General features: G+C 44.2%; 1 protein-coding gene across 1 annotated transcript in view; it reads right to left on the bottom strand.

The window, feature by feature from the left end:
- CSMD1 (CUB and Sushi multiple domains 1) overlaps positions 1–15071 on the bottom strand; it is a 1278503-nt gene extending 1263432 nt beyond the window's left edge. Inside the window, exon 1 of the mRNA XM_074819927.1 lies at positions 14913–15071. Within this exon, the coding sequence (XP_074676028.1) occupies positions 14913–14979 (67 nt within the window). The 5' untranslated portion in view covers positions 14980–15071. The remainder of the gene's footprint in view (positions 1–14912) is intronic.
- Between the last annotated feature and the right edge of the window lie 495 nt (positions 15072–15566).

Here is a 15566-nt window from a genome sequence, read left to right as displayed (position 1 = left end):
TAGACTTTGTGCTTTTGTCCCAGGAAGGAGAACACCATCAAGATATGACATGTGACCACTGATACACTGGACCACAGAGGGGCAAACAGCATATATGCAAGATGAAGCTACTACACAGTGCACTTTATATTATCAATGAGGTACTAACACACTCCATGGAAGTCAATGTCAGCAGGAGAGGTAATCACTAAGCACCTCGTTTGCTGTATTCATTTCTTACCAGCACCTAATTTTCTAAGCATTTTCTCTGCTGTCCCTCCAGAACTCTCTCATAGGGTAAAATGTTGAACATCACTGTCATTCAGATGATCACCGTGTACAGTCTTTACTACTTACTGGAAAGCAAACAATCAAAATATTATTGATGAGAATAAAAAATAGATAATGAGATGGTGGGATAGAGGGAAGTGGCTGTTTATGATGACATACAGACTATTATTCTTTTAAATGCATCAGCAACACTGACTACAACATCATGATTGTTAAAAATTATGAGCAATGCATTTGGGAATCATACATTAGTATTACTTGAACTTAGTTAATATAAATATCCATATGGAATTTTTAAGAGTACATGTAATTTACAGATTCACATCACCCCTTTGTATCAATCAGATGCAAAGTTCTGTGCAGGGTGAAGTATTTCCAAAGAGCTGGAAGGGAAATTAGCAAGTAGAAGCTTCGAAACAAGCAAAATGCAGTGTTTTTCTGCACAGCAGGAATTAAATTGTAAAACAAATTGTCAGAAAATAGTGTGGCAGTCTGAATTATGAACAGGTTCAAGAACAGATTCATGAAGGTTAAATTTGTTGATGGATGTTGAACATATATGCGACCTCTAGCTAAAAGTTCCCTAAACTGGCCAGAGGCTGCTAAAATATAAAGCTGTCTATATCTTGTTTCCTGCAGTTTTTTCTATGCATTTGCTAATAGCCATTGTCAGAGAGAGGTTATTTTGGTCTGATTTGATGTGACACTTTTTGCATTTTTAAGTATGTGAAGACTGAAACTTAACCAAATTCATGGGACATGCTCAAAATCTGGACACAACTTATGTCCCTGACTTGGTTCTTCAGATCTTAAAGTGGCCTGTGCCCACCTTCAGACTTTGCGCTGGTTGCTCCCAGTGCAGGAGTCATCACAGATTAGACCCTTGTGCTCTCCTCCATGGGAATGTTAAACAGCCACTTTGGAGCGTAACAAAGAAGGCATCTTACACTCTCTCATCAGAGAAGGAAATTACAGAGTGACTGGAACAAGAAAGATAAGGTCTGCAAAAGGAAAATTTTAAAGAAACAGTAAGGGGAAAGGAAAAAGAAACAGTGTTTAATGTTGCAAATCTGATGGTGCCAGCTCTGCCAGTCCTAGGAGATAAAAGCCGCTATTTTCAGCACAGCAGCATAAAGCCTGTGTATCAGCTCAGCAATTGAACTGCCATTCCCATGAGGGCACCAGTTGTTATTTATCAGACCACATCAGACCTGCACAGTAGTGGCACCAGGGCTTCCACTGAGGGCACCTGCCAGCAGACATTTCAAATTTTGAGCTGTATTACCAGTTCTGCTTAGTAAGACTACACCAGTAAGCCTGTGTTGCCAGAGACAATAAGGGAAGGTGATTATGCATTGCTTTTCAGTAAGGCAAACACCAGTAATGGAGATCAGAAGAAAAACAGAATAATTATTGATGGATGTGACTGAAGTAATCTGGGCTATGTCCTCTGTCAAATACAGGGCAACATGAAGATGGTATGGGCTAAGTTTCAGAAGGTAAGGTTTTTTGCTTGATTCTGGTCATATTGGAAATAACATTCCCCATACTTGAGTTTCCTGTCACAATGTCATCCATGTTGTCCATTTAATTTTCTCCATGTACTGATTTACCATAAAACAAATTAACAAATCCAACTATACACATGTCACTGCCTAATGAACTTTCATTGAAAGAATAAATATAATAGACAAAATATCCTAGAAAAAAACAGAGTGAAAGAGGGCAAATGATTAGAATAAGGATTGATTTTAAAAAATAAAATAGTCCGGACTGAAAGCCCCATTAAATACTGTCATGCTTTTTCATATGTAGCTTCTTTTTTGAGATAGCTTATTTTCCTCAGTGGTACTACTGGAGAGCGTGTCAATGAAATACAAGAATGATTTCCGTTGGCTGCCTATGCTGTCCTCTGTGCTGAATGCCCATCCCTCACCTGACACAGTCTGTCACCACAATAGCTTATTTTTTTCACAGTAGGCTGTACATTATCTTTGTAACATCAAAGAATTGTTTCTTTTTTTAATTGATTTTTTCCCCCCAGGGGACCTGATCCTCCTGCACATCGCTCTTTTGGGATAGCACCTAGACAACAGCAGTGTGGCTGAGTAGAGCTGAGAAGCAAACTGCTGTTGAGGCAATTGCACAAAATGCTTGTGCTTTACAAAACTGTACCTGAAAGTACCAGTGCTATGTGACTTCGGTGGGTTGACCCTGGCTGGATGCCAGGTGCCCACCAGAGCCACTCTATCACTGCTCCTCCTCAGTTGGACAGGGGAGAGAAAATATAACAGAAAGTTCGTGGGTGGAGATAAAGGAGAGGGAGAGATCACTCAGCAGTTACCGTCACGGGCAAAACAGACTCAACTTGGGGAAATTAGTTTAATTTATTACCAAACAAATCAGAGTAGGATAATGAGAATTAAAACCAAATCTTAAAAACATCTTCCCCCCCCATCCCCTTCTTCCCAAGATTAACTTCACTTCCGACTTCTCTACCTCCTTCCCCGCAGCGGCGAAGGGGGATGGGGAATAGGGGTTGCAGTCAGTTCATCACACGTTGTCTCTGCTGCTCCTTCCTCCTCAGGGGGAGGTCTCCTCACACTCTTCCCCTGTTCCAGCGTGGGGTCTCTCCCATGGGAGACAGTCCTCCACGAACTCCAATGTTTAGTCCTTCCCACAGGCTGCAGTTCTTCACAAACTGCTCCAGTGTGGGTTCCTCCCATGGGATGCAGTCCTTCAGGAACAGACTGCGCCAGTGTGGGTCCCCCACAGGTCACAAGTCCTGCCAGCAAACCTGCTCCAGCGTGGGCTCCTCTCTCCACGGGGCCACAGGTCCTGCCAGGAGCCTGCTCCAGCGTGGGCTTCCCACGGGGTCACAGCCTCATTCAGGGCACATCCACCTGCTCCAGTGTGGGGTCCTCCCCGGGCTGCAGGTGGAGATCTGCTCCACCATTAACCTCCATGGGTGCAGAGGCACAGCTGCCTCACCATGGTCTGCACCACGGGCTGCAGGGGAATCTCTGCTCTGGTGCCTGGAGCACCTCCTCCCTCTCCTTCTTCACTGACCTTGGTGTCTGCAGAGTTGTTGCTCTCAGATATTCACTCCTCTCTCCGGCTGCTGTTGCCACTGTGCAGCAACTTTTTCCCCCTTCTTAAATACATTATCACAGAGGCACTACCACTGTCACTGATGGGCTTGGCCTTGGCCAGTGGTGGGTCTGTCTTGGAGCCGGATGGCATTGGCTGTATTGGACATGGGAGAAGCTTCTAGGAGCTTCTCACAGGAACCATTCCTCTATCTCCCCAGCTACCAAAACCTTGCCACACAAACCCAATACAGTGACAAAACACATTCAAAACATTTGCACAAATCTATCCATACTGCAAATATGGTCTGCAGAGCGATGTACTACAATATCGAAAGAAGTTTGGTGCCTATTCTACAGTGGTAAAATTGGATAGATACCTTTTTTCCACCAGAGCCTTACAAACGGCCTGTTTCTTTGAAAGAAAAATCGAGCCACAATGAACTGCAATTAGTTATCATCAATGTGGGATAAATGTAAAAATGATGAATACTCATAGAGGAAATAAAGTGGAGGTGGAACTGATTGTTTTTAATTCTGGGCTAGGACAACAGCCTCCACTATCCAATATAGCCAGTAGTCTATGAGTTGGCTTCACTCCAAATTCTGATTTGCTGCTGCTTTTAATGTTTACTTTGTAATCACAAACATTTTGTTCCAGGGTACATCAGATCCAGGGGATTTTTTTATACACAGAATTACCTCAGTGTGACAGTTTTAAAGAAAAACAAACTACAACTTCCCTTGAGAAACCACTCCTTCCTAAAAGAATAACACAACAAATGTAGATTTGGAAACTTTGCTTAATTCATATACTACCTGGGAGATAACTTTGCTTAATTCATATACTACCTGGGAGTAGTAAATGCTGAATATTGTTGTCTATCCATTCTCTTTACAGCACTTTATTACATTCAGATTATGATGATTCTCAAATGTAAAAGTAAGTACAGTACAAATTCCTTGATGTTCAAAAGTGCTGAGATCTGCAGTTTTCTCTTACAGCAGTGGGAACTGCAGATATTTGGCACTCCTGAAAAGAAATAAAAGCACAAATCTAGGCTCTTGACAATAAACAGTACCTTCTGCCCCCTTCCCAGCATCCTTGAACTTGACATTAAAACTTGTTTTGCAGGTTCAGATGAGTTCAGACAGATGCATTTATTGTTCGGTATGTACGTGTTCTTTTATTCAATAAATGGACCTCCTGTTCCATCAGATATTTTGGAAAAAGAAGGTTGTTTTTGATGATGAATGTCTATGACCTGATGTATCATAAGTGTATTCCATCCACAAGTCTGTTTCTTTATCAAATATTCATATAAGTAAGTACCACTTTACCTTAACAGCTCTTGTGGATACACTGAGATGTATTACCAGTAAAGTGGACTTATAAAGTCAGTAAGGAAATAAGACAGAAATAAAAATTTCTCTACAACATGAAATCTTGAGGACCCATCCTACAGTCCTTACTCAGTAAACACCCACTGTGAAGGCAAGGGGATACAAAGGCTTGCAAAAAACAACTGTGCCTGTAGAGGTTGAAATTATTGTGGTCCAAACTAGCTTGACAATAAAATGGCTGGTACTTTAAAGAAGATGCATGAGGTTAACTGAAAGGAGACTCCAGCTCAGTCACCTTATCCAGTATACAGAACTCATAGATCTGGACTTACCAGTTCTAGCAACAAGAATTCAGATTTACGCACACATCAAGAATCAACACCGCAAAAAAATCAATTAGGTGTCTCTGTTTAGTGAGAACTAATAATTTGAGTATATATAAAAAAAAGGAAAACTGAATTCACTTCGACAAAGCAACTTCTCAATTTTCCTTCTAATGTGATATGACTCATCTCAAATCCATTGCAAAGCGGTAAACAAACTACACCAACTCAGTAGCCATCATCTGCCAGGAACATTTTAAAAAGAAAACCATTACTGAGCTACTTTTCTTGTCTTCTATACAGAGAAACTTATTTTCCCAGCAGAAACAGCACTTCACGTTATCTTCTTTGCGTTTACCATGTTTCCCTCACTGCTAAGAGCAACCTAATGAATACCTCTTTAAGCCAGTAACTTATTTCTTAAGAAATAAATTAGTTTGGACTAGTTTAAGGTATTTTCAAAACAATCCTTTTGATTTAATACAAATCAAAAGAGGGAAGTTCAGCCTGATTAGTAATAACATTGTATACGGCACATATCTTGGATAGTAATTTAAATATGTGGACAACAGCCTTTTGATTTTATTCCTCATTCATTGAACCAATTTTACAATTGGAGCTGTAACAAAAATAAAATTATTAATCTTTCTTTGTTCTATAATCCTTCTGTAATCTAATTTCCTCAAAATAGCTGCAAGATAGAATATTGTCATGAAGAGCAAAAAGACAACTATAAGCTGGCCTCTCCACTCTTCATTATCCATTATTGTTGCTATGATGACTACTTATTCTTATCATATAGTTAATAAGCAAAATCTAAATCACTTGATAATGCATCTGAAGTCAGTTTCTCTGCCGGTGTAAATCACCAGAGATCCATGAAGAGGGTTTCATGATGTTGTATTTTTTGCAATAGTTCTTGTTTGTAGATTTTACCATCTTTTGGGTCAGGCCCCTCACTGTGTTAAATGATACTAAACTGAAAAAAGAGAGCAACTTCAATTTCCAAAATATTTCCTGATTCATTGCTTTAAAAAATTTACTTGGGAGCTTCTCAAGATTTGACAGGAAAAATCTAAATTGCCATGGCAACATGAGTTGAAGAAATCCTTCTTTGCTGTTTGCATAGATCATCTCCATGCTATCAGTCTGTTTACTAAATGTTGCTAAAGAAAGCAATTAAAGGTTAATGTCTCCTCAGAACCAAATAAATTATATAACTAGTGAAAGCCAGTGGAGTTAGATATGCTTCAGAGAGGTCAAATAATCTGACGCATCATGTATCTTCAATATAAATGGCGTTTCTGTGATTGTTTGCATAACATCTCACATTAATAACAACTAAGAGTTTGAATTTTCTTTATTATTATTAGGGTGGTTCCAGCACCCTTGTTTTAATGCAAGTTCCCTGTGTGATAAGTGGCTATAATAAAAGCCAGATTCAAAGTCCATTAAGGTTAATGAGATTTTTTTTCCTGTGAGTTCCCAAGCCTTTGGATCAGGTCCTAACTGGTCAGAATCTGACATACAGCAACCCAAACTATTCAGCTGATGACTAGAAGCTATGTCCAACATACCTAGTTCTGCATAGCAGAATGCTTTTTCTCTATGAACTGTAAGATTTGTTTCAAGTTAACTACATCATGTACGTGGAAAAAAGAAAGGCAAATTTCAGCATTTGCATTTATGTTAATTCAATACCATGATAAAGCATCCCCTATATAGGTTTCATGGGAAAGCAAGACATAAATGGTTGAGATTGCTCACAATCAAAATGCTACTACTGCTGCCACTGTTGACTTCATAAAACCTATTAACACTACACTCTTCAGTGTTAGAGACACTGCAAACAATGGGTCAAAGCGTGAGCTGGGGATATTTACGTGCTAAGGTATTGAAAATCAATTTAATTTCTCAAGAGAGATGTCTACAAATGCAGAGGGTCACCGATTGTGGTATTAGCAGTTACTCGAGTGTACTGAGGTTCTAAAAGTGAATTATAAAACAGCTTTTCCCCAAAAAATGCTTGGTATGACTCAATCTATGTATTATAAGAAACATCAGCAGGATACCAATAGAGAGTCTGGCTGCTGGGGCAAAGCTAAAATAGTGTACTTAGTCACTTGGAAGCAGTCAGATTCTACACTGATATCCCACAGCCATTAGTGAGAACAGTGCGATTTGTCATGGCCGTTTGTTTCACAACCAGAAGCATGTAAAATTAGTCTAAAAATAAGTTAAACACTTTGCTTCTTTTTCAAATTTTATCAAAATGGCATTTTCAAAAACTTGACTATTGTGCAAGAAGCACTGCTCTTTCTTTCCCTTTTTCTTATCCTCACAGTCACCTGCGTCTTTTTTCTAAGGTTCAGGGCAAGGCAGGTTCCACGAGCTCACATGTATTCCTGTGATATCTAGCTGCTTACTTCCCAACATCAGCTGCTTCCTGACAAAATCACTTCCCTGTTCCTTGCACCTCCGGCTGTGCTGAACATCAGCAGTCTGATGTGGGTCACCATGAGTTCAGACAGTTCAGACTGTATGATGTGCTCATACAAGGCATAATGTCCAAAGTCAAGCCTAAGCTCTCGTTCATGTATTTTGGATACACTAAGCAAAGTGAGACAAGCTCCCCCATCCATTTCAGCAGCAGTCATTGCAAGCACAGTGAAAATGGTTTTAATCCAAGCTACAGCTGGGACAGTATTTAAAAAAGAAAATATCCTGGTTGTGGTCCCCAGTGTGCTTAGGCCCACCCTTGAACCTGAGCTTCAAATACAGAGCAAGGCTGGCTGCACTTTTGTTACCAGTGCCTTGTACGTTGTGGTGTTTCAGCACCAGTGTAAGGGAAATGTAAGTTTAAATATTTGTGTTCTTCTGGGTTTTGTATGTAAACATGATATGGCAAGTAATACAGGTCAAATCAAGTAAACAATGATTTATGAAGTATTATATGTTGGCTACATTTGATCTGCAAATCATAGGATAAGATATATCCCTAGACCCAGATTTGCTCTCTGCTCTCAAGGGTTTGGTGCAAACAACAGAACTGTAAGAATATTTCAATAAAAAACTCCAATATAGATTTAAAAATGGCTCTCTAATAAAAAAGGCAAGGAAAACTTTCAGACAAGAAGAAAAATTTCATGTTTGGCAAAACTGCTTGAAAAAGTCATTGCCTTGAAATTGAGAATAAGGCGTGAAGCAAGCGCTGCAAAATGTAATTTTAAAATGCTGACCATTTTTTACGCAAGTTTGCAAAACAGACACTGCACACAAAGTTTTATTCATTATTATTTATTAAGCTCTGTGTCAGCTGCAGTGCTCCAAACACTTCTTTCGGAAAGTCACTGTACAATGGAGAAGTGAATGCGGAACATGATTCTGTACTTCAGTATCCATGAGATACTGTAAGAGCGACATGAAACATCTGAAGATTAAAATGATACTAGGTTTCTCTGTATATTGTCCTTCATAATTTTTTTAAGAAAAAAGCAGAGAAAAAAAAGGAGGAAAAAAAGTAGAAGTCAGATATAACCATGCTTGGAGATATCAAGACACTGTTTGAAAAAATTATTTCCATAAATATATAAATCTTTCAAAATTATCAAGGTTGATTGCTCAGATTCATCCAGTTTTCCTTCTTTTCAGTCATACATGCATGTAAACATTGTCAGAAGTTCTTAGCCACGAGAGCTCATATTAAACAGGGTCTGGCTCCACTATTCAGATGCAGTATCTACCGTGCCTGCCTTACTGGGAGTAGCAATCTTTTCAAAATTGGCCAATCCAGCTACTGCTGAAATCAATAGAAATTTCAGTTTCCACTGCAGCAGAATAAGGCCCTCACAACTGTATAAAGTTACCTTTTATTTGACAGTGATGACTCAAAAAATGAAGTTGAAAGAGGTGGAATCACTATTTCAGAATATGTATTGTTAAAATGCATAATTTAATAATTATAAAGCTGTAACAAACTGTGATTAATTTTTATGCTGGAAATTAAAGCATGACTGTAATTGCAAGAAATTGTAATTTTTTTGCTTATCTTCTGCTAAAAGCAAATCATTGATGATATTCTGATTAATCAAGAGGAATTCTGGTTAATCATCAGCAATATAACAGTGATTAAATCTTGCTTTGCCCTTTTAACTGAATGTGCCCTCCAGGTAAAAATGGCAAGAAACTGTTGTCATTGTCTCTTTTTTTTTCATATGAGTAAGAACAGCAGAAAAAAATTATTGTCTCTGAGCAAGTAAGACTTGTTATTGGCAGTAAGATGCGGTATTACTCTTGTAAGTTTTCAGTGCATGCATGCCTCCATTTACCATTCAATTACTAAATGCAGGCAACTGATAAATGTTGCCTTTGTGTGTCAATATAACACTAGCAATAATCCAAGTAATTTGTTTAAGCAGTTATTCCATTGAGAAATGCTTATAACAAATATAGTGTAGATTTTGTTTAAATGTAATAGAAATGTCATACAGTGGAATGAAGTCTTTCACCCAGCCAGAACAAAGATGTATGAGGACAGAGTAAGATCTCACAGCTTTCCTCAGGCATTAATGGTATTTTTCCCTATTTCAAAAGTTACTGGTTGATAAAAATCGTTTAAAGGAAATTGCAACTGACGTAGAAAAGTAAAAAATCTAACTAAAAGAAAGTGATTCATACACGTTAAGAGAATTTCCATATGATTCTTATTCTTTGCTCACTGCAGAAATTGGAAGAACATCCAATTTAGTTCAGTCTAATCTGGCTAATTTTGCAGCCATATGGAGAACTAGAGGCCAGATTCTTATTCGGTGACCCTGATTTAAATCCAGTTGTATTCTCAAGTTTTATTAGAGATCATGTCTCATATGTATGCTACTGCTTCGGTGGATTGTGTAGTTAAACCAGCAATTCCCCTTTCCACCCTGCATCCCCTGCTGGTTACAGACAGCCAGGCACTGCACTGCAATATCTGTGCTTACATTTAAAGCTGTTTACTAGAAGAATAATGTCATCATGGTCAAAGAGATGTGACAGTTCAATACAGATTTGAGCAAAATGAAATTACATCTTATCTTTAAATTCATTGGAGGTTTTATACAGTCACACTATTAAGCAGTTACTTCTCTGAGGAAAGGTTGCAAGAGGAAGTTTAATGTGACAGTGTACAGATTACATGTCTTGAAAAAGTTGAAAACGGTGGTCCCTAAGGCTTTTCAGCCTTTCTAGAGAGTATGGTAAATCTTGAATGCATTGGTTTCTGTTTAAAATATTTACAGTTTCTGATTATTCCTAATTTGGTGGGGCCAAAGTTTTCATGAATGTAAATGATGTTGATGCCAAAGTCCCTTAGAGGTCTTTCAAGAACTTGCGTATGTCAATGCATATGTAAAAATGCTACCACATAATGAATGGATTAAGATGAAAAGCTAGATTCCATGTTTGTATAGAAAAAGTAGCCTTCAGTGGAAAAAAAATTACAAATGTCCGTCCCCCGCCCAAAAAAAAAAAACCCACCCATGCCTGATCAAAATCATACATGTATGTATAAAGGGACATGGGAGTGACAGCCAGTAAAACAAACAGAAAACAATCTGCAGAAAGGTTCCTATATATTCAGATCACAGACGGTGCTGAAGTGCCTGCACAGACTTCAGTACATCCTGAAGTTCACGTGTGCTCACGCCTGCATGTGTTGTTTGTATACTATTAGTGAGAACAATCAGCCACTGGAATAATTTCCCCAGGGGAGTGGTGGATTCCCCAACATTGGACACTTTTAAGATTCATCTGGACAGTGTGCTGGGCCATCTCGTCTAGACCATGCTTTTGCCAGAAAGGTTGGACCAGATGATCCTCGAGATCCCTTCCAACCTGGTATTCTATGGTTCTATAATCTCCAGCTTCTCACACCAGTATCATGTTCCACACACACCAGAGAAACTGATAACCTTGTACTGGCTGACTGTGGGAATTCAAATCTATGGGTTCAAAGGTTTAAAATGAGTGTTTGGAGAATCTTTGTTGAATTGATATGCTCTCCACTACATTCTTTTCAAATTGACCATACTTCCTATTCCTATGCAGAGTTAAGGACATTATATACATATCTTGATGGAAAATTGGAAAAAATACAGATCTTACCAAAAAGTAAAAGCATTTTTACATTAAAATACTATGTGGTCAGAGCTGGCTATTCTCTTTTCTGTCTTTCTGTGGCCAGTTCCTCACTAAGTTGGGCGATGGGGAATGCATCCATCGAACACTTGGCTTCGCAGCTAGGTATTCAACACCTAGCTCCGATGTTCTTTTAAAAATCCTTTTTTTTCAGCTCATTTTCCCTAGAATTGCTTTAGCCTTCTCTGGAAGAGAACAGAGCCTCTCTAGAGAGACCAGCTTCTCAGTTTGAGAAACACTGCTCTGGAGAGAGAAAATACATGACTTTTAAGAGACAAACACTCTCCGTCCAACAGGACTAGGCCTTAAACATAGTGGTAACTTTGTGTGATGTAGTCATAGCAATTATTTTGACAAAGTGATAGCATCAAACAGAGTGTATATAAAATGTTTGGGGGTTTATTTCTTTTTCTTTTTTTAACAAAACCCTAAGCTGTAGATGTGGGAGTCCTTTCACTGTCTGGATTGAATTTAAGAACAGAAATGTTTTCTCTTTGCTATTTCCATTAATCTGAATGATACCTCTGTGCATATGCCTGCTTATGCACATTTTGTTTGAGGCAATTAGGTGGCGATGAAGGTGTTGTATTTGGTTATTTCAGCAAGTCCACAAAATGATCTCACAAACATGTACCTGGACAATTTCAAGTATTAAGCAATATGCATTTCTAGACTAAAAATAAGTTGTCCACAGACCTCAGGTCACAGCAGAAAGATATTTCAACCTTTTATCTTGAATCTTAGTCTGAGTTCAGTCTAAATCTACCATTTATTCCCTAGCAGTATGAATTTTTACAGAAATGATACTGATGTGTTCTGTGTTTCAAGAAAATCAATAGTTTATGTTTGCTTTTGCTGGGATATAACCTATCAGAATTAGCAAACGGCTCTATAAACAAGCCCACCTTAACATGCAGAGCTGAACACTATGCTGCCTGTCTTGTTGAAGCATAACTGCTATGATAGGGTAGTTTCTGGGAAAGTGGTTCCTTTAAATGACTCCATACTAATTTCCCTTGATGCTTAAAGCACAATGGACAAGGAAGAATCCCCCAAATGTTTTCCAAAACACTCAGATGAATCAGTCTGACAAAATGAGTCCAAACAAACGTACAGAACTGCACCTCGAGTCTACCACAATGAATGATGACGTATGTTCATTTTCGTCCTTTCTTTCCCCTTTAAAAAGTTACAGTAAATTGCACAGCAACAAAGGGTTTCCATTTCATTTCATAACGAGGAACAATGTGGAAAGCAGCCCACCTTTCATTCTTCTGAAAGGTAAGGGAACGCCTGTGGCAACATCTCCAGAAATTCAACACTTTTTTTTTTTCTCGTAAAACCCCCAAACCAACCAAAACCTGAGTGAATTCCTATGAGTGTCTACCAAACGATTTGACTACCAAGGGGGTGGTAAAACAAAGAGTTCTGGGGATCTATTAATTAAAATTTTATGTGCTTCTGAAAGAATAGGCTCTTCATGTTACTAAGGAAGGAGTTCTTTCACTCTAAACTATAAATGTAATTTCAGTCTCAGGATTACATTTGACTAAATATAGATACCTGTGCTCGATTGCCTGGGAAGGTAAATGGGAAGGAATTATGTCAAATGTCCCCGCTGGTTCCCCTTCTACCTGTTGTTTGACTTCAATATTAAGTCAGTTTGTAGCCTGTAAGTAGGTGTGTTACTGCTCCACATTAAGCGAGGTATAATTACATTCTGCAGAGCAGCATCAGAGGCAGTGCCCAAATGTTCCTGGCAAAGCCTTTGTATGTAAGCAAAACACGTCGGATCTCCGCTGAATAACCATGATCCAGCCTCCAGCTTTTCATATGTGCTGTCAGCCATGAAAAGAAAACACTTAAATGTCAAACGACAGAACCAGCTACAGTGTATTGCACAGAGGAGTCGCGGGTGTCGGCCGGCCCCGCCGGCCGGCGCGGCCGCTGCTCGTCCCGGGGCGGCCGGGTCCCCGTGTGCGGCGGCCGGGGGTGGCTCCGCCGCCCGGCCCGGCCCCCCCACCCCGCTCCGGGCAGCACCGGGGCGCCCGGCACGCGCGCGCGGGACGGGAGCGGCTGCCGAGCCCCAGGCGGGGGGGGTGGGGGGTGGGGGAGGGGGGGGGTGACACACGACACGACACGGGGCGGCAGGGGCACCGACGGGGGGGGACGCTGGAAGTTTGGGCAGGGCGGCCACGCCGAGAAGCCCCCGCCCGCCGCGGGCTGCGTGCGCCGCCGAGCGCGGCCCCGTCCCCAGGAGCCGCCCGCTGCCCAGCCCCGGAGAGCCGGGCGCCTCTCCTCCCCCGCGGAGACTGCGCGGCCGGGGGCAGCCGGCGGGCGTTGCCTGGTGAACCGCGGTGGCGGCGGGATCCGGGCAGAGGAGCGGGGCCAGCGGGCTCCGCGGAGCCGCAGCCGCCGCTCTGGGCCGGGCAAAGCTCCCGCCCGGCTGCCGGCAGACCGGGCTGGGCTTCCACCGCCGCTCCCTGCGGACCGCGGCCAGAGGCGGCCGGAGGGAGGGCACCTGCAGTGCCGCCCGGGCGGGCGAGGGAGCCCGGCCGTCGGCACCCGCAGGACAGGGAAGCCTCCTGCCTCGCCCGCCAGCCCAGCTCGCCTCGTTCCCACCCCCACCCCCCCCCCCCCGCCCCGCTTCAGCCACCCCCGCATCGAAAAAAAGCAGTGAGAAAAATAAAATGGGGACGATGTAAAGCGCCTTGGAAAGGTTAAGGGAGCCTCAGACAGCACAGACCGCAAGGGGAACCGTCCTCCCGGAGGCAGGCAGAAACAGCCGGGAGCGAGGTGGGAGAAGGCAGAGGCTGTAACAGGGACAGGTGCTCAGCTGCGAGCAGCCTCCCTCCCGCCCTCCCTCCCTCTCTCACACACGCACTCTCGCATCTCTCTCCCAGCATGAAAAAGCGCAAGGCTAATGAGAGGCGAAGTGAATAATGGGGAAGTTGTTGTCTCCAGCGATGAGGCAAGTGATGGGGCTGAGGCCAGCACTGAAGTTGTGTAACCCAATTCTCCACCGTCACCCCCCTCGTTTCTCCTCCCTCCCCCCATCGATTTTAAGGAGAAACCCCGTGAGGGGTAGGAGACGCTCCCCACCGCCCCCCGAGCAGAGAGGAGCCCTCTTCCCTCCAGCTCGGGCACGCAGCTGGCGGAGGGGGACCCCAGCTCCGCATCCCCGCCTCCGCGTAACTTGCGGGGAGCGGAGCCGGCTGAAGGCAGGCGGGGGCGGCTCTCCGCGGCCACCCACTCCGCGCTCCCCCCGAGCACGGCAAAAGCCGGGGAGGCGGGAGGAGGGGAGAGCCAAACTTGCCAGCCCGGGGACTGTCCCTCGCACGGCTGCGAGTGCCGTTCGTGCGTGCGCGGGGAGCGAAGTGTTCCCAAACTCCGGCGCTGCCCAGGCGGCTGGATGCGGACGGCTCCCCTCGCAGCGCCGCAGCGGCGGCTGTCCGGCTCCTGGGGGCTGGTTTCTCCCGGGGGAAGTGCCCGGCCGCGAACCGAGCCCTCGGGGGACGCCGGCGGACCCGGCGGGAGGTGGGAGGCAGGGAGAAGGGAGACCGGGCTCGGGGAGCCTGCCGCTTCCCGGCGCAGAAACGAAGCGGGGGGGAGAGCCTCAGCCGAGCGGTAGCGGTTAGCTGGGGAGGGGGGGGGGAAATGGGTGCCATAACCACAGCCTGTACGAATCCAGTGCAAGAAACCCAAATCTTACCCTGAGCTGCAGTGAGGAGCCCCGCGCAGAAAACCAGCAGAGACTTGAATTTCCTCCACGCAGTCATGTCTGCAGTTATTCCACACACACACACACTCACACCAAACCCCCGGCGGCTCTTCTCGGCTGCGACCGTGTCCTCCGAGCGGCAGCGGGGCTGAGGACAGCGCCGGATCACCCCCCCGGGGCGAGGAGCGGCGGCGAGGCGCCGTCCGGGTCCCGAGCGCCGCGCAGCGCCCGACGCCTCCTGCAGGACTGCGCGGGCGGCTCGCGCCGCGCTGCTCATAGCATCAGTCCCGCGCCGCGGCGGGGCTGCGCCGCTCAGCGCCCGCGGAGCCCCGGCGCCGCCGGCCCGCCGCCCGCCCAGGGGAGGGGAGGGGGGCAGGGAGGGGAGGCACGCCCGGGGCCGCGGGCAGCGCCGCATCCACAGCCGCCGGCGGGGAGAGCCGGGCGGCGGCGGCAGGAGAGGGATGCGGGGAGTGCGAGGAAGAGGAGGAGGAGGAGGGGAGAGGGAGGGATCGCGGCGAGAGCAGCGCAGGCAGCGCAGCGGAGCGGCTGCCAGCCACACGAGAAGCCGCCGCCGCCGGACTCAACCATCACTTCCCACGGAGAGGGGAAGGGGCCGGCGCTGCGCAGCCGGCGCACGCCAAGCCC

Source organism: Strix aluco, chromosome 3 (genome assembly GCF_031877795.1).
Source record: "Strix aluco isolate bStrAlu1 chromosome 3, bStrAlu1.hap1, whole genome shotgun sequence".
NCBI lineage: Eukaryota > Metazoa > Chordata > Aves > Strigiformes > Strigidae > Strix > Strix aluco.
Note: the sequence above shows the minus strand (reverse complement) of the source record. Positions and strands in the feature narration are given on the sequence as shown.